The 19,833-nt window shown below is 42.1% G+C and overlaps 1 protein-coding gene across 2 annotated transcripts in view; it reads right to left on the reverse strand.

The window, feature by feature from the left end:
• The window catches only part of LOC146974663 (polypeptide N-acetylgalactosaminyltransferase 10-like), an 81,696-nt gene extending 63,951 nt beyond the window's left edge, over nucleotides 1–17,745 (reverse strand). Inside the window, exon 1 of one of the 2 annotated variants that reach the window (XM_085798228.1) lies at nucleotides 17,482–17,745. In XM_085798228.1, coding sequence (XP_085654354.1) covers nucleotides 17,482–17,640 — 159 coding nt within the window. In that variant the 5' untranslated portion in view covers nucleotides 17,641–17,745. The remainder of the gene's footprint in view (nucleotides 1–17,481) is intronic. The other variant, XM_085798229.1, reaches the window with a different exon arrangement.
• Between the last annotated feature and the right edge of the window lie 2,088 nt (nucleotides 17,746–19,833).

A 19,833-nucleotide genomic window follows, 5' to 3' on the forward strand; every position in this document is an offset into this window, starting at 1 on the left:
AGGGTCCGGGCAGCTAAGCTGCCGGGACACTATTGTATTCCTAGGAATTCTTCTTCTTTCTTTCTTTCTTTCTTTCTTCTTCCAAGGAAGTCATACTTCCCATGGGCGAAAACTCACCAAACTTCACAGAAACATCCGACCCCATGCCAGATTCACTCAACTCCAAGGACATGTGCCCCCCCCTCCTAGGGGGGCACAATAAGCGTTTAAATTTAAAAACTTTAAAAATTCCTACCAAACCAACGGTAGATGCTACAGTGTTGAAACTTCACCACAATGTAGCCTCAATACTGCTGAAACTTTTGTCCACTTAAACTCATTACAAATTATGAAGTCCATCACTCTGTTTTTTTCAATAACTGTAAAACTTTTAAAATGTATCTCCTCCCACAATTTTTGCTCAATTGTCACCAAACTTGCTACAGAGCATCTCCTGACTGTCCTCCACAAAACTTGTTTCTCGGATTTTTGATTAAGCAAAAATTGAGCCTACAGTGCATGAAAACGTTTTGACTGTAAACACTACTGTAAACATATACCATCAAATTCTTGCTAAATACATTTTCAAACTTCCTGAAAAAAAATTAGAATATTTTGGAGTCATGGTTAATGAAGTTTGGCAAATATCAGAATTTTAATTCAAAAAACTGAATTTTTGAGAACATTTTGAATTCTGCTCTCATGGGAACAACTGCAATCAATGTGAGTGTGGAATTTTTAAACATCAGATTTTCTCTTATGAAGCAAAACACTTATCATTAAAAACAAATCACCAACATTTTCATGCTGTCAAGATGCAATTTATGTATTATCAGATTTTTGTTTAGATGACTGAATTTCTGAAATTTTGACCATTTCATCACAACAGCTGCCCGGGCACCGACTCACCTGAGTGGATAAATGAAGCTACACAGCCGGTCTCACTACCAGCTAATTAGCTCAGCGAGTTAGGAGCTGGTTCTTGGTGTCAGAGGTTGTGGGTTCGAGACCCAGCAAGGGTGATGATGATGATGATGATGATGATGATGATGATGATGATGACAGATCAAAATGTCACATGTCCTCAAGCTGTTTTGCTGTCTAAATGCCATTTATGTATTAACAGATTTTTGTTTAGATAACATAATTTCTGACTTTTTGACCATTTTTGAAATCTGCCTTTACAACAGCTGCCCGGGCACTGGCTCACCTGAGTGGATAAATGAAGCTACACAGCAGGTCTCACTACAAGCCAATTAGCTCAGCCAGTTAGGAGCTGGTTCTTGGTGTCAGAGGCTGTGGGTTCGAGTCCCAGCAAGGGTGATGATGATGATGATGACAGATCAAAATGTCAGATGTCCTCAACACGAAACACAAGACAATTGTCCTAATGGTGGCACCACAGCAAGCTTCTAATTTTAAAAATCCAAATAGCTTGGACTGGACTATGTGCGAAGGCTCCTAACATCTTAGAGTCACAGTAGATGTTTAACAAATACATATCATTACCTCAAAAACTGATTTTTCTTTTTACTGTGGTTTCAAATCTGCCTACACGACAGTGAATGGCTTACTCAATTTGTGAAGCCACTGTTGATCTGCCACTTGTCAATTAGCTCAGTGCGATAGACAACGGTCTTTGGTTCCCGAGGTTGTGGGTTCAATCCTCAACTGGTCCAAATTGGACATTATAAGGACAACTGTCTTGTCTTCCTATTCTCCTGTTTGTTGCTCAGAATTGCCTAAATTTGCCCAAAAGTAGCCCGGACCCGACCCATCGCTGCGCAGCAGCTATAATTCTGTTTGGTCTCGCCCCTCCTCAGTCTTGTTCTTGACTCAGTCTCACCCCCTAAAAGTCTTGGGGCCGGATTCACTAAGGTCCCAGATAACGGGCGCTAAATTGTTTGCACCCGCTATAATATTGCGTGTTTGGTTAGTGCACGCAAAACAGCTGATCTACTAAGAGTAACCCGCTAAATGAAAACACGTGCAAACCACAATATGTAAATGAGGGTTTTGTGCGTGGTAATCGTTTCTGCCATGGAGAGAGTGGACAGAGAGCTGGATGGACGAAGGGACAGAATGACATTTGATCCGATGCATACAAAGACAGCATGTGTGTTCATCTCTCTCGCGCTCTGTTTAGATAAATAAACACAAATCGCTACTGGGCCCAACTGGTCATATAGTGACGAACAGGCAGCAGCTGCAGCGACAGTGTGTGTGCCGCCCATGATCGAGTGGATTAATAGAGATCTCAGGTGGGACACACGGATCTAAACGCTCTGACCACTGACCAGAGGGATCAAAGACGGGTGAAGGCAGATGTCTCAGTCCGGGACCGGGACTGAGAGACGGAGCTGAACAGCCAGGTGAGAGGAGAGGAGAGGAGCCAACGGAGCGCACTGCAGGACAGACGTGCCCCGTGCGTAACGGCGCGTAAAAGACCTTTAACACGGCTGAAAAACTGTTACAGAATTACCCAGACGTGAGGAAATGCAGAGATGTAAGATCATGGGGCTCTAGTAGGCATCAAATCAATAAACGCATAAGTTTTGGCAAAGTTAGTACATGGTTTTCAGACGTGGTAAATAAAGAAGCAAAAACAGCCACCGCAATCTTTTCCTGGTTTGGTAAATCACATTGCACGCGCTAAATAAATAAATTTGCATCTACTCCTCCCAGGATTTTGCACGTTCTGGCTGAAACGCCCATATTTACATATTCATCAAGGCAAACACGCTAAATGGATCGCACGTGCTATTTTGCCCATTTGAGAGACGCAATCCTCGGTGCGCCCGGTTAGTAGATCAGGTTCCACGTGTGTTTGCGCATGCAATCACGTTTGCACACGTTTTAATACACGCAAACCTTTAGTAAATCCGGCCCTTGGTCTTGGTATGCTCTGGTCTTGGTCATGACTCGGTCTCGGGTTAGGTGGTCGTGACTACAACACTAACCTACTAAGGTAATAATGTACAGCAGTATTCATTCCAAAGCCAAGCATGAGGACTTTACATCACTCTGTGAGGTTATAGGTTGTGTAATGTAATATCTGAAAATCCACATTATGTGACTAAAATGCCAGACAGCTTCGATATCATTGATATGAACCGTTATTTGTGAGGAGACTGACTTTTGTCTGCATGCAGCCATCTGTTAATTTGCCAACTAGTCTAATTAGCTTAATTAATGTCTAGATAATGGTGATAAATTATTCCAGCAACAGCTCATGTTTCAGCTATGACTCTACTTTTAATTATTTCTGGGGTAAAAAAAGAGCCATTGTGAGAAATCCCCCCACTGAAACTGTCTTACTCGTCACACCTGACCAGACTTGAAAAGGTCTTAAAAAACGCACAATGAAAGAAAAGACCACAGTGAATAGAAATGCCATGCTAACCTCTGAGGCATCACCTTTCTCTGCAAAGGGTTACGTCATCATGCTTTGTGGCAGTGGATTTATTCTTCAGTGGATGTACAATGGAACAAGGGAGGAAAAGTTTCTCCTGAGGAATAAGTGACAGCATAATCAGAAAAAAAATACCCATGACCTCGTACCTTTATTTCACAGCACACTGAAAAGCTTTGCAAAGAAAAAGTTCAACCCAAGAGTTTAGACTGCCAGGGTTTTATCACACGAGGAGGAGGTTGCTGCCACCTGGCCTCCAGACGCTAGGTGTGTCTGAATCCACCATGGTAGGTCTCAACTGAATCAATACCACTGGGGTATTGTTTGCCTCAGTGCTGTATGGCGGCATGGAGGAGAATCTTCAAGAATGAGACCAACCTGCCAAGTCAACAATTTCCTATTAATATTTAAAAAATGAAGAGAGAGTTTCTTGGGGCAAAAATAAGCTCAATATCTCCTGGGTGTTTTGTATGATGATTTAGGCCTTATGTACAGTATCTGCTGTGCAGCTATAAACAGTACATATAGGGCTTTTGTTTTTCATACTGCTGGATCGATGAAGTTTATAGGTCATATCCTTGGTCAGAGTGAAAATCTGTGTGAAAGTGGCGTGCTATAGGATGCATTTCCTAGATTAGCCTCAGGTATTCATTAATTGCAGAACATTCCGTTTATCTTTTCATAATGAAAATGTGTTGGTCATCAAGTACATGGACCGTATTATGAACTGCGACATGTCTGGGTTTCATTTAGAAATGATGTCCTTGCATTGGTTGATCCACTAGAGAAAAATAATGTCAGGGTTTTGTTATTTCAGTTTGTGGTTCTCACATTTACAAGGGTTTGCTATAGGCTTTTCTATACTTTATTATTTTATTGATATTTTGCAAAAGTTTACTGCAGAGCTGCACTAAGGTCATTTTAATAAAAGATGTTATGTATTGAACTGTTATTGTTATTTCAACTCATTTCCAGGTTTTAGGACCGGTGACACTCGATTATGTGAAGACAAAAGAGGAATCGCTGGCAACAAGGTAGGAACTATCAAGACAGACCCTGAAATGATTTTGAATCTTCCAGAAAACAAACGTCACACATTTGTGGTTTTCTCTGTCATCGCTGATGTAACTGTGCATTGAGGGAACCGCAATTTAAAAAGAAAAAGAAGAAAAAACAAAGGTTCAAATTAAAATGTCCTGTTAACATTGCTGAACTTGGTGATGTATTTTAATATACTATTTAATTATCATGAGTAAAAAAAAAAAAAAATCAACATCAACACCAGTTGGTTGTACACATAAATTCAGCATTGTTACTATCCTCTTTCCGCACTCACTTGTGAAAAAGCAATAATTTTCTGCCTTCAGATCTGTTGTGCACAACAAAGAGGAGGGGTGAACGAGGAGAGACAGAGGAGGACTATTGGACTGCCTTTGTTTGGCATGGGAGAAAAGCTGGCATTACCAACAGAGCAGTAAATCTGATAAGAACAGAGCTCCTCATTCATTCTCTGAGGAGGATGAATCCGACCACCGTGGGTCAATACTTCTCCCTTTTCTGTTTCCTTTCCGCCTGCTGAGAGTCGACAGTTACGTGGAGTGAAGAGAGGAAGCTTTCCTCTTTCTTTTTTTCCCTTCTCCTTCCTGTTCTGTCAGATCACAGGTAGATCTACCTCTACCCCCGGAGACACAATTACCTTTCCTGTTCTACCTCACCCTCTGCTCCTCCTCCTCCTCCACCTCCAGCCACTTCACAGACAAGTGAATCTGTGCCGGTGGCTCCCTCCATCCCCTGATCCTCTGTCCAAGAATACAAAACATGGACTAACTGACCCACTGCTCCTCCTGTGAGAGGCTGTGATTGAAACACAATGAATAAGACATATCATTGATCCGCAAGCGATCATACTGGTATCGGCCTTGGAAAGGATGTTCAATCTGCATTCACTTTTTTCGAATTACTGCTGAACTCCACAAGAAGCTCAAAGACATACAGCCAATACCACTTTTTAGATATCTGCATTAATACTGCCCTGTCTTAAAAAATGAAAGAAACCTGTAATCTCTTGTTTATGACACATAAGACTAAACAAATATACACGTCGTAACATCTTATATGATATAACGTTATTTAGCCTACCGCTTTATTGATTGATTTCTCGCCGGCTTCGTTGTAAACAAATGCACATGGCCAGGAGGAGGGTTAGCAAAAAAAACAAACATTTTTTGTCCAGAATAAAAAAACAATATGGGTCTCAGGCTCTCTGATTCGAAATGATTCGATCTAGTGTTTGCAAATTCCTCATTGAAGGTAGTATAGAGGAGAGTATATTTCAAAATTAAAGCTAAAGGTGCGTTCACACCGGACCTTTTGTTTTTGTCGCTGTCGCTCGTATCGCTGCGAAAAAAAAACGCTCCATCGCTCAGGTGCAGACGCTCGTCAATTTGGCACAGAGCCAGCAGACTCGCATTTTCGCTTTGATGACATCATGCCCACTGCCATGTGTCTCTGTTTACACCGGCACCACCGGGATTACAGCAGCCAATCAGCGCTGAGCGACGAGCGACTGACGTCCGGAGAGTTGGGATTTCTCATCTCGAGCGACGGGAGCGACTTGAGCGAAAAAACGCTCCGTCGCTGTCGCTCCGAGCCCCAGCGTTTTTTCGCCTGGGCGATTAAACGCTCCATCGCTCGTTTGCATTGACTTAACATGTAAACTCGTCGCTCGTTCTAAAAACAAAAGGTCCGGTGTGAACGCAGCTTAAGAGGACAGAATCTGCCATTCTGCTTTTACCTGTCGCAGCAGGTGTCATTTTTACCTTCCTACTACGTCAGGGAACCTGTGAGTGAAACAACTTACAAACTCTTCACCAGCCGGAACAGCCACATTCAAATCCCTCCAGGCGACCCCTCGTCATCCTGTCTGAGCTGACACGGGCTCGAGGCAGAGGACCTCCAGGCGAAGGGCCCTGCTGTGAGTCATTTCACCAACCCCACCCCCTCACCCCCCACCATCCCTCACTGAAAGAGGACCTCAGTAAGGCCGTGCAACAGTCCATTCCCTCCCAAAAGGAGTCATTATCCAGAGTCCTGCTGAGACAGAGAGAGCAGCCAGAGGACCAGAAAGAGGCCAGGAGTGGTGGAGTCCTCCATCTCCCGCGGTCTCAGGCTCTCTGACCCCTGATATTGATGGATTGTGGTATATGAGCATTTTACAAAATGGGTAGATCATCTGTTGTTTGCATGAAACAGACAAAGAGGACGGTCACAGATGAGAGCTCTTACTCCTGTTAGATTTTACAGAATCAAGTAAACATACAGAAAAAGGGGAGGGGTATGAAAAGGTGTTTTCTCAGTTTATCTTTTATAGGACACACATACAATGTAACAAACACAAAACATCTCTAGATCACTCAATGCAGCCATTAGGGACAACATGCATCTCTAACCCATTCATCCATCCAACCATCCGACAAAGTTCCAGACATCCTCTCTGGAAACACTTTCCAGCTCCCCCTGAGGGGATCCTGAGGCGTTCCCAGGCCAGAAGGGATATTAAGAAGAATCCCTCCAGCGAGTTCTTGGTCTGCCCCGGGGTACCAGTTTGACATGCTGCGAGAAGCTCCAAAGCAAGGGGCCCAGGAGGCATCCTCATCAGATCCCCCAAACACCTAAACTGGCTCCTTTCAACATGACGGAGCAGCGTGTCTACTTTGAGTTCCCTCTGAAAGTCCAAGCTTCTCACTCTGTCCCTAAGACTGAGCCCAGACGGGAAATCCATTTGCTACATCTAGTCATTTGATTGCTACTGTAACCTGTTAATGTGGAAAAGTCAGAGATGTTTCACAGCAGCCATGCAAACACAATGCAGCCTGTCTGTCCTGAGTCTAATGCTTAAGAACTTGTCTGTCTAGTGACCAAACTCTTAAAAAGTACAAATCTCTGCAGCTGCAACCTGAAAACCAAAAGAGAGGAGGCACACAAAGCTGATCCATGTTTTTTTTGGTTTTTAACATCTGGTGGAGAGCTTTCTGTCTGACAAAAGACTTCACATCTTTCTCTTTCTCAGCTGCATCACTTCTCTTCTCTTTCTGCAGCTTGCAGGGTGAGTTATCTGCTCAGTTCTACGTGAGCATTAACAAGAAAGTACCCACGCAAGAGGAACACAAACTGGACACATACATTTTCAGTAAGTGCACAAACACATGTAAAGAAATTGAAAGACCTTACTAACACAAACTAAGTAGGGCAAACTGCACAACTGTACACAACCACACCTCCAGCTAAAAGCAATCCTGCTATCACCCGGCTACAGTCTCCCAAACAGCTGAGGGATATTAATAAATGTTGGCGGATAGAGCCGGCAAACATGCAGATATAACAACTTAGACTCGTATTACTGCTCCTCAACACTTCAATACATATGCACGTACTCCTGCTAAAAGACAGTCTGTTTTGTTTTTTAAAAGCCTGTTAAGTATAGAAAATGAGGCTGGTAAAAATGCTTCAAAGCTCACTCCTCCCCTCCCTTCCTTTTGTAATCACAATGAAACGCTGATCAAACTCAGGGCTGCAGGGGTTCTGCTTTGTTTGTTTGATTGTTTTGTTTTTTTGTGCTTTTTGATGTCAAGGTTCTCTGGGGTGTTTCAGGTGCTGCCACTGCAAACTTTACTCCTCTTTGATTTGAACAGTAGCCGAGATGAGAGTGCCCTAAAAACAACAACAAAAAAACAAGAGTTCTGCAAAGCTGGTTATTATGACCCCTAGTTAGTTTTCTTTGCTAGGAGACATCTAGTGGTCGCAGCAATTGGAGGGCCGCAAAGTCAACTTTAGAAGGAGATTGTGCTGGACGGATGGGTAAACAAAACAAAATCACTATACTTAAATGATATACAGTGAATAAAATGCACATCTGCTGGATTGAGGTTTGGTAGAGGTCTGTATCTCAAACATAAAATCAAAAAACTGGAGGTCAGGGTTGGGTTGTGTTAAAAAATATATTTCTGTATTTGGTTGAGCCAACCCTTATGGAGAAAAAAGGATTCTCACACAGTGATCCAACAACAAATTCTGCTGGACCTGCTGTGGAAATCAGTATTAATTTACAGCTGTGGTGGAACTGCTGGAATCACAGCCACTGCTGGCTCCGGTCCAAACCCATCTGAGCTGTTCAAATAAGCTCCTTATTACCATGTCTGAGGGAAAGGAAACCAGGGGAATTACAGCACAGAACTGCTGCATGGTGGCCATTAAGTGCAGTGGAGTGGTGGCACCAACCTCGTACAAAGAGAGGCTTCTAGTCCCATCCCAACTAAGGCAAAGCAGAGAGACCCTTCCCTGACTCACCACTCTGCAGACACCGTCAGTGGGACACTGAGCTTTTAGATGAAGCTGAGAAAATAGGATCCTCCAACCTCCATGTCAGGAAAAAATAACATTTTGAGCTCCATGTGAACAAAGTACAGCCCTGCTGCTATTGAGATGATGCTAAAAACACAGATTTTCACTGCAGTAAAACAAAGAGACATTGAAGCCGTTCGCTACCACTGCACAAGACAAACTATAAAGCATGTGGCGTAACACTGTTTTGAATGTGTGTGAAGAGTTTTGTCTGGTACAAGTGCATTAAACTTTAATTTGAGTATGCTGAACAGGACAAAATGTATTATTGAACTTGAAAAAAGCAGAATAAGGTCACCTCAGGGTGAGTTCAGGAGCTCATATGGACAGATCATATTTTTGTGTTGTCCAGTCCAATCATGTGTTCACGGCAGACTTTTGCATCAATTATGTAGATAATTACAGTCTTCCTAACCGCTGCCTTTTATGTGATTGTTTGACATTAAGTGCTCCAAAGCTTCCATCTTACAAACGACTCCTTCATCTAAATGTTTCCTGAAAAGGCCAATTAGGCAAATAGGTTACTTCTTTAAGGACAGTCATTTATAAATCACAATCTAATGTTCAGAGGTTATTTTTGATATCAAGGAAACAAACTCAGTGAGTCAATGGAAGGAAATAATTTCCTGTGAATGCTGATTTCACTTCAAAAGAACCGTGAGACCTGAGTCTGTTTGAGTCAAGATGTTTTTCATATCAAAACGATGTTTTTTAAAGAGTAAAAACTTTCTCATTCATTAATTCTAGTTTTTGTTTGAGTTGTTATGGTTAATAATATGCAATTTAGAGGCAGTTGAAAAGCATTATTACAGGCACTGATACCATAAAAACACAGCTATTAGTGACTTTGCTCTGATCAAAGCAGCAAAGGTAGATAAATATTGTACCACAGCAAAGGTTTCTAAGAGGTGGTTATTGATGTTTGGAACGACAAAGATTTTGTAAGAGGCCGGATTCAGCTGTAACCATGACAGTAAAACTTGGATACCTGAATCTTTCTTGAAAACAATTCTTAGCTGAAAATGCTGACATGCTATCCGAACTGGTGCTGGACTCGACTATTATAACCTAAGCCTAAGAAGAGCTTTCATGGACGACAAAGGGTTCAGAACATGGCAGCTCATATTCTGTCTGGCTCATCTAGGTACGAGCACATTACGCCAGTGCTGGCTTGTCTTCATTGGCTACCTATTCAGATGAGAGCAAATTTTAAGGTGCTTTTACTAACTTTCAAAATCTTAAAACAGCTTGGCACCTTCGTACCTGAGCGACTTAGTTTATGTGCCCACGCGGTCTATACGCTCCCAGGGGAGTGGTTGTCTGTGGGTCCTGAAGGTTTAAAAGAAGATGGTTGGTGAGCAGGCCTTTTGCTTCTAGGCTCCGACACTGTGGAACAACCTCCCATTAGACATCAGGCAAGTCTGTTCAATTGAGGTTTTTAAAGCAATGCTTAAAGGGATATTCCGGCGTAAATTTAACCCATGGTCCAACGCACCGTGACACCGAGTTAACGCAGTCTATTTCTCCACACGCAAAGCGCGATCAAAAAGCCACTCATAGCCACAAATAATGCTCAGAACAGCATGGTCCCAGCACATAATACGAGGCATCAAACATCTGTTAGCTTTGCCTTATTTCTATTGAAAAGAGACCAAAACACAACTCACCCACTCTCTTCCAATTATACATTATGCAGCAACTTTCCGTGTCCAGGCACTGATAAAAACACATCCAAGTCCTCCTGGCAGCACAAACATCTGGTTTCAGCGGCCACTGGCAGGCAGTGACCACACCTGACCACTCGAACCACCCAGGCCCAGCACATAGACTCCACCGGCATCTCTCCCTCTTTCACTTTTCTCCTCCATTTCCTTCAGCTCGTCTTCATAAACTCGGTCTCAAACTGATAGGGGCGCTCATCGAAATGAAACCAGTCGTTGCTGTTCTCAAACTCCATAAATTCAGTTGTCCCTTCTGTGATGTCTACTCAATAGATCCATGTCTCCTTTACTATGTTACAGACAGTCTCTTCCAGCAACAAACATCGTCCTGATCTTGCGTGTGACGTCACGTCTCATCTCGCACTTGTTTACGTGATTTTCTCCCGCAAATATCTAAAGTTAGAAATGCCCAATTCCATTCATTTCCCTGTGAACTTTTATAAACTGATGTTGTGTATTATTTTATTATTATATTATATTATTATATTATTATTATTATTATCAGTCTATGAAGCACCACACCCATCTTCAAACCCTGCCGTCACTTCAACTTTAACTCCACCCCTGTACGCTTTCATGACTCTGTCTTGCTGGTTATCCACACTTTGTCATGGCGACACACAACACAGACTCATGAGAAGGAAACAACAGCGGCCACGATGCTGCAACTGGTAATAAATTGCACGTTAGGTCTAATGAGATAGATTCACTTCTGAGCTGATGACGAAGGTCTCCACAAGCTGTATCTTTGTTTTAAAGCTACAGTCACATGACCGGCAGCAGCAGCCACGGCAGCCCTGCGGTCCTCTCTCTCCCTCTGAGTGAATGTCTCTCTGTCAGCAGGACTCAGACTACAGATGAGCGACTTGTCTCAGCTTGTTGCCTCTGAGCGCAGCTCCGTCCAACATGGGGCTACTGAAGGACAGATGTGGCTTTCACCAGCTCCCCTGAACCCACCCCCTCCATGATGTACATGGCCCTGTCTGAATCAGCCTTGCCATTTCTTGCTGAAAATGCTGACAAGCTATCAGAGCTGGTGCTGGACTTTACATTTGTCCCAAAGTGTCCTTCTTTAAATGGAACATGGTCACTATTCACTTTATTTTAATTGCTTAGATCATCGTTTTTTGTGTGTGTTTGTTGTTGTTTTTTTGCTTACGTTATTGTCGCTTTTTGTATATCTTTAAACTCATCCTGTGTAGCATGCCCTGCTCTGCTCTATTGGATCTGAGTCACGCTGTGTTGTGCTGAGACAGGTGGCTCCTTCCCTCCACTACAGCGATCAATTCTCAATATGGTTAAAGGGAGCAAATCAATTGGTTTAACACAAAGAACTGTCAGTGTGCTGTTGAAAGGCATTTAGCCACACTGGTGCGCACACAACATGCGAGTTACCCGAAGGCCATTTCATTTTTAAATAAAAAAGAGAGCAAAGGCAGCATTCTGCTTCTTCACTTTTTGTCCTGTTTCACAGCAGAATGTCAAATTTGATCAGAATTTACAGTCAAACTATAAAATGGGAGACTCAGCTCCGAGTCTCTCAGGATACAGAAAGTGCTGCTTAGCTTTATCTGATGCTGATTTTACACTTCATTTTACACTCTGTGGACACAACTTGATCTCTGACTACTGTTATGCCCAGCTTGTTGGAGAGCATAACAACAGAGAGAGGACCATAAAGTAATCATTCATTTATTAAAGGTCAAACAAAGAAGACCAACTTTGTGTGTATATCAGTGATCAGTAGTGAGGTGAGGGTGTTGCTCAGGGTGTGTGGATGAAGTCAGAAAGAAACCAAAATAACCAAACAAACACAACCAAAACCAAACAAAGCCATGGGAGAGGGCTGAACAGCACCAGCCACCCAGGAGGGAGAGATACTGCCATTTTGGAACCACCAAGCTTATAGTCAGGCAGGTGGAGTGAATCCCCCAACAAGGTGGGAGGAACCAGCCAGGAGCACCTGAAAGGGAGGAACACAAGCAGGGCAAGCAGCAGTATGCTAGAGCCCGAGGGCCATCACACTGCAGACTAAGGCCCTGTTTACACGACAATGGTCACAGATTTTGAGGGCTTGAAAATGCAAAAAAGTGAAACCACCCCCCAGAGTGGAAATCTTAAAAACGCTCCGCTGTTGCGTCTCCGTGTAAAGGGTGAAAACGCAAAACCTCTGCTCCGATTGCTATGACCTGAGGAGGGCACGGAGGGCAGCATAACGATCGCCGGCGTACAGCCTGCCGGAAATCAAGAGGAAGAAGAAGAATATAGGCGTGCGGACTTGGTGGTGTTGTGTGTTGTGCGGCGCGCTGCCACCTAGGCTCCTGGCATGCATACAACATTGAATTACACAGACTTTTGCGCCACCGTATGCATGTGGATTTCCACCCCGAAAACGCTCATCTAATCTACGCGGAATAAAAAGTGAAGACACAACGCCACTTTTGCGTTTTCTGTTCGGATCGTTTCCGTATAAACGTAGCCTAAACCTGTAAGATATGGCTTCATATCAGTATCAATATTATTTCATACTACGATCAATGAACAATCAGATTGGCTCTTTTTTGAGCCATGAGCTCTGCATCAGCAGAGTTCATCAGTTCAGCAATGTGATTATTTTTAAAGTGATAAGAAAAAGCAATGCTGTTTCAATTTGCTGCTTCTTGATACTGTAGTTGTGATTTAATGTAATGTTTTTTTGGTTTTTTTGCACAGGATACATGAGTATGTGAAAAACACTGGGAAATAATATTTTTTTGGTGTGTTTTTGGCCTGATACTAGATGAAATACTGTGTTTGATAAAACCCAATCAAGGGGCGAGGTAGGTCTATATGTCACTGGTTTTTGAAGGTCACATGTCTGTAGAAGCTAAAACATGTTCAGCAGTGCTCTCAAAAATCTCAAAATGTGGCCAAAGTGATGCACTGTAAAACTCAACCGGTGAATTTTGTGGGCTCGGTGTTTGCACACACATCACCAGCTTCTCATTGAGTAAACTCACAGTAGCCTCATTGGACGGGGCGGGGCCACATGACTGAATGCGAGGTTGTATGTTTTGAGGGGACAGTTAATAGGGATTAAAGTAGAAACTGAATTAACTGACACGAGCAAGATCAGGTTGTTGAGAGGTTTTAAATGTTGATTTTGATTTTCCAGTTCATTGTCCTGAAACATGTGGTTTCACACCACAGACAGACCTGGCTCAACACTGAGAGCTTTTCAATCACCTACTTTTCTGTCACCCTTGGGAGAAGGCTTTAGAGCAGCTTGAACAGAGGAATCACAGATGTATCCTACATTTGATGTTTTACCAGTGGGCAACATCCCGTCTACATCTGTCTAGTGGTATAGTGAATGGTTGGACAGTAGCAGGAATACTGCTGACTGTTTCCAAACAGTGAATAGATCAATAATCAGTGCTCAGTGGAAAGATCTGCAAACTGCAAATTTTTGCAACTAAACTGCTCCGGGGGCAAACAGCAGAAATCTGGCAGGGATAAAGTGCCATCAAATAAAAGCAAACAAGAACAGTGCTGGATAGACGACGTGTCCTCATCCTCCTGCCTGGGTAAATAAAAATTGAAAATAATAATAATAAAAAAGGAAAAAAAAACAATGTTATTCATTTATATTCTATTTTATCTGCTGGAGACTGTGCATGAATGAGACTCCGGCTCATAGTGTTTGTATTTAATCTGCTCTGATGTTATTTTGATGGTTTAAACACTGCATCTGCTACAAGCGAAACAGACACAAACCAGCGAGGGGAAGAAGAAAATATCTGCTACAAACGTCTCTAACAAGACTTATGTGGGAAAAAAAGAGGCTGAATGGGATTAGGGTATTGATTTTTATCTACTTCAGTGAAGCCATAACAGCCCACGGAGAACACTTGCATACAAAAAAACACAGTCACAAATATTGTTCCTTACTTCTCCGCTCAGTTGTCCCTTTGTTCCACTTGTCTCTCACTAATCAAAGTTTACAAGGTGGCAAGAGAACAGCAGATGAACTCTTGCAGACAGTTTCCAGCAGTAAGAAGCCAAAGCTAAAATAAGACAAGTGCTAGTTAGCTGCAGACTGGCAGCGTGCTCTTCACATAATGGACCCTTCAGGATCCACATGACACTGACATGATGACATGTTAGCGTCATATAGCTGCCTCTCTACATCAGTCACAGCTTGTGACTTTTTCAAAGGACCAACACAGAGAAATCATGTTAAGACAAAAGCTGCTGCTTCAGGTAATCAAATGCTAAATCAATTGGCCCAGTGTTATATTGATCATGTAGGGTATTTTTTACACAACCTTGAATCATATGACAGTTTTTTTTTCTCCACTGCTCCTGCTGCAAGTGTTTATTTACATTCAATCTTAATCATCTTAACAGCACCTTAAGCACTTCATAATTTAGAAAAAGAAGGAAAAAAAAGAAAATGATGCCATAATCCAGCCCTTAAATGTTGCAGCCAAGTCACATATAAACGTAATTTCCAAGAGTCTAGTTGAGGGTTGCACTGCTACAGAATGTAGCTCTGCAAAGATGTCTAGAGGCAACGCAACTCTGAGACATGAGATTGCGTGGAAACCAATTTTCCAACTAGTCCTCCGCCCTCCAGAACAACACATACAGGTTTCTGATCTGACGCCTGTGGCAGGACGACAGCTTTTTGTCTGGGTCTACCAAAACTGTTACAAATCCTTGTTTTCTTACAGCTACAGTTAAGGCCTGTTATGAAATAACTTGGTTTGGCTTGGATAACTGCTTTGACTGAGTGAGTTAACAGTCAGAGTCATGATGTTTTGTTGACTGAGCCACATCAACCTGCTCCATCTGCTGATTTTGTTCTCCATAACAACATCAGCTAGAGCAGCAACGCGTTTTTGAACTGCTGCCCATGAGGAGTGGGTGACAGCTCAGCAAAATGAGGCCTCAGTCATAAGAATAGAATTTAATTTCATTGCTCAGATATGACCTCACTGTCCCAAACCAGCTCAGTAATGAAAATACATTAAATTAGCCTTTAAGTTGTTGTCGAAATCTTGAGGAATATAAAGTGTAATCTATGCAAAATATTATCTTGGGATCATATCAAATGAAACAGAGGGGTTACAGTACAGACGCAATCTATTTTAATTTCCTACAGAATGTAACGCTGTGCCGTGAAGGGATTCTTAAGGATGCATGACTGCAGGGTTTTTAAAATGAAATAAAACATTCTTAAAAAGTACAATTGAATTGCTAAACCTAATTGTGCAAGTTAGTAATTTTCAGACAGGACTGTTTATATAATAAATAAACAATAAATGTGAAAAGTTGCATTTCAGAGTGTTTTCATCTGAAAACAGCTCCGATACTGAGGCTTACGAAGATGTTGCATCAAAATTGATCCACAAGTCCTGATACAGTGAATCTGAGCAAAGAAATACTGCTCATAAAAGATCTGATTTGCACCATATATTAAACTGGCTGGCCAGTCAGTTAGTCCTATAATATATTGTAATGAATTCTAATCACTTGCTCTCATCTTCCATGAGGAAATTCATGATCTGGACCTTTCGTTTGAACCTAATGCTGCCTTTGAAAATCTGTGACAGTGGATCATCATTTAAATCCAAGATCAGCACATGAATTTACACTGGCCGGTAATGCGTGTCTGCATGAACATGTACATGACTCATAATCAATGACCTGCGTTTGAAAGTGATAGTTTTACCTTAGTGTTGTAGCATCTATATTTCAATTTAATCCTTCAGAAAAAATGAAATCTGTATCACCCTGAGCTTATTTTAAGTGGAAAACTGTTTGTTTCATGCTCTGATTGTGAATCTGATTTGGAGTTCAGGGTGGCTTTTCTCCTCGCACATAAAGCATGAACAGGGTACCTGACGACAGCTCAGTGTGATGCCATTGATCCTTTGGATGTGAAGATCATTACTGTTAGTGGTTTAAAAGCATTTCGCTGAAAGGAGATGCTGCTGGAGGGTAAATACCAGTGACAGACACAGAGCTCCTCATGATTACTTCATGTAGACTGGCTAGTTCATTGTTAAAGCCATTTTGAATTATATAACAAAGCTGTTCAGTCATTTCTACAAGATTAATGAACAAGTTGAGATAGCTGGCATGAATATCATCAAATATTATCTTATAAATGAATTTAAATAATGATGTGTGTGTTGTTTGCAGCTTCCTCTGTGTAAAGATTTTCACATTTACTCTGTTTTATGTTGTTTTAAATTTGCCTGACAAAACAAGCCAATAAAATATCCTGAGATGACCACTTTCTTCCTATCTATATTTAATGCAGATAACCAGTTGTTCTCCATGGTAACAGATAAACCTATGGTGAAAGACTGTGACAACATGATCACTAAATGGACTTGACCAGAGCTTATCATAAAGCTTATCATAAAGAAAAATCAGCAATGATGCTGCCAGAAAGATCCCATCCAAAACAAAAATGCCAAGCAGCAAACAAAACTAAGAGAACAGATTACTTTATGGGAGATGATCTGGCATCTAACTTCTTTCCTTTCAGTGTCTCTACAGCCACTTGAACTGCTAAGATTCTTAAATTAGAGAGGAAAAAAACATACACTATACTAAAAATCGCACTGTATTTTCAGGCTTCATCAGTGCTGCTTTTAAAAACCATAAGCCTCTCTTGCCATGAGTCGCTCTCCATGGTGCTGAACCCGAGCAGCACTCAAAGCGCTACGGCGCTCTCCGTGGTGCTGAACCCGGGCAGCGCTCTAAGTACTAAGGCGCTCTCCACGGTCCTGACTCCGCACCCGGTGCACTAGATACAGTCGGCCTGTGGAAGATTGCCTTTGTTTCAGATCCAGAGCCAAGTCTATAAAAGCGTTACTCGGCCGCGGGAGTTCTTTGAAATGAGAAGAAACAGTGGAGACAGATAAGGAAAATAAAGCGGCGTGGCGCGGCTACGTTTTCTGAAGACTCCCGTACCTGTATCGGGTGAATGCCGCCCGGACCGTCCACCGCGTCCGGCGAGTTGACGAAGACTCGGTCCCTGTACAAAGACCACAGCCCGACGTTAGGGAGGAACAGGAGAGCGACAATGAGCAGCCCGGCGAACTGCAGCAGCCTCTTCTCTTTCCGTCTCATCTCTCTCTCTGTATCTCCTGGAGAACAGCAGCTTGTGAAGCAGCGGCGCTGGAGACTGACGAGCCGACTACTGACTACCTGCTTCTTCCAAGCGGAGCCAACTTTCACTCTGACTGGGGGAAGGAGGGAGGGAGGGAGGGAGGGAGGGAGGACACACGGGGGGACGGGCTACATTCAAGCTAGTTGGAATATCCAAACATACGCGACGTCCGGTCACGACTTTCAAAATAAGACACCGTGCTCACATGTTGATTCAAGCAACTACAAAAGGCTTCAATTTTCTTCACCATAAAGACAGAAATGGATGGGCATGGAACCACATAGATGAAGATTTCTGATATAGGCCTATTAATTGCAATTACAATTTAAAAACATGCTCACTAAAACACACAGCCTAGCCTACTGCTAGTAGTAATAGAGTTAAAATGTAGAAAATTAAAATGTTATGGGTTTTTTCTGTGTTTATGCTAATTTAAGTTTGTTCACATTATTAGAAATCAAAAGAATCTATTCGATTGACATTGTTATTGCCTGGATGTGTTTGATGTTGTTCATCAACTCTGTAGATGGGATCTTAGCAAAACCATCAAATTGGGTGTGAATACAATGTGCACTGTGTGTAATTAAGCTGTGGGAGGTTACAGTCTCTACAGCAACCTCCCACAGCTTAATTAGCTATAGAAACCCACACTCAGGGCAGGTTTGCAAAGCTACCATTCTGTATACATTTCTGACTTTTCTCTCCATGGTCTTGTCTGTTTTAGTCAGTAGTTGCATAGATTTTACAGGCTATTAAAAATTGTGACACCAGGACACTCATGTACTGAAACTCAGTTTTAACTATCAACTATTTTGCTTCTCAAGTGTCACATCATGGATAGTGCAATCAATCCACTGTGTGCTCCATCGCTCTGCAAATACATTCATATTCACTCTCTCCTGCAATTGATTGAATGGGTGCTTTTGTTGTGAAGGGTCAAGCCTCTATCCTCTTGTTGTTTTAGGATTTTCCCTACAGCAGCTTGATGCACTTTATTATTTTTGAAAAAAGACTTGGCGGTATAATACAGTGGATCCTGTATTTAGCTGTCAGAACTTACAGGAACTTGCTCACCTTTGTCTGCTGTGCAAGCAAGATTTTAAACAGCAATAAGGTGAAGGTATACTAATAAAGACCTTGGGCCGGATTCACCAATATGTTCTTAAGAAAGATCTTAAGAAATGTCTTAAGAAGAAAATTAAGAAGTTCATAAGAAAGTTCTTAAGTGCAATTCCTCAATATTTTCTTAAGAACTGTCTTAAGAACAGTCATTTCTTACGAATTTATTATTTTTCCTACTTAAGAACTTCTTAAAATACGTATTGCATTGCATTGTATGCACCATCAGCAGCATAGCAGGTAGAGTGTGGAGTTTTGTTCGTTGCAGTTTGTAAACAAAACATTGAAACTCAGCCCCTCCTCTGGGGCTAAGCTGTGTAGCCTCTTGCCCCAGACAGCAGCAGTTGTCAGGACTGCAAAGGAAAAGAAATACAGTCTGAAGCTCCGTGAGCCGATAACCGACCGTCACAGGAGCCTCTAGTTAGCATCGAGCTAGCTCACTACAAGTACCCTGTGTCGGTCGGGAATCGGTCCGCGGCTCTAGCGCTTCATTCAGACTGTATTTCTTTTTCTTTGCAGTCCTGACTGCTGCTGCTAATAGAGAGAGACGTGCTAGCACTCAGCAGCATCAGAGATAGCTAAGTTAGTGCAGCTAGCAGCCCTCAGCCTCCTACTCTGCTCCACCTGAGCTCTGTCATCAACTCTCGCTCTTCACCCAGAAACGACCCTGTGCACAACAAAACAAAGCAACACCACACAGGACTAGAAGCCCATTACGTGATAATTAAAACGGATTTCATATGTATAAGTCTAACATTTATTTTTGGGCACAAATATGACCTATAGCTACTAGTCTAAACTTGTCTAAAATTTGTTGAAAAAGGCGATTTTAGAGGTTTACCTATACACCGTGGGAATTTAAGACAGGTCAGGGTTGTCTTAAAGTTAAGAAAAAAGTAAAGAACAAATTTGAGAACTTTGATTTCAAGAATACCATTTGTTCTTAAGTTTTTTCTTAAGAAGAAACTTAAGAACAAAGTTGAGAAAATACTTAAGAACTTTTTTGGAGAATATGACTTCTTCTCTTTTTTCTT

The sequence above is a fragment of the Trachurus japonicus genome, chromosome 14 (genome assembly GCF_045865225.1).
Source record: "Trachurus japonicus isolate A0001 chromosome 14, Traja_1.0".
In the NCBI taxonomy this organism is placed as follows: domain Eukaryota; kingdom Metazoa; phylum Chordata; class Actinopteri; order Carangiformes; family Carangidae; genus Trachurus; species Trachurus japonicus.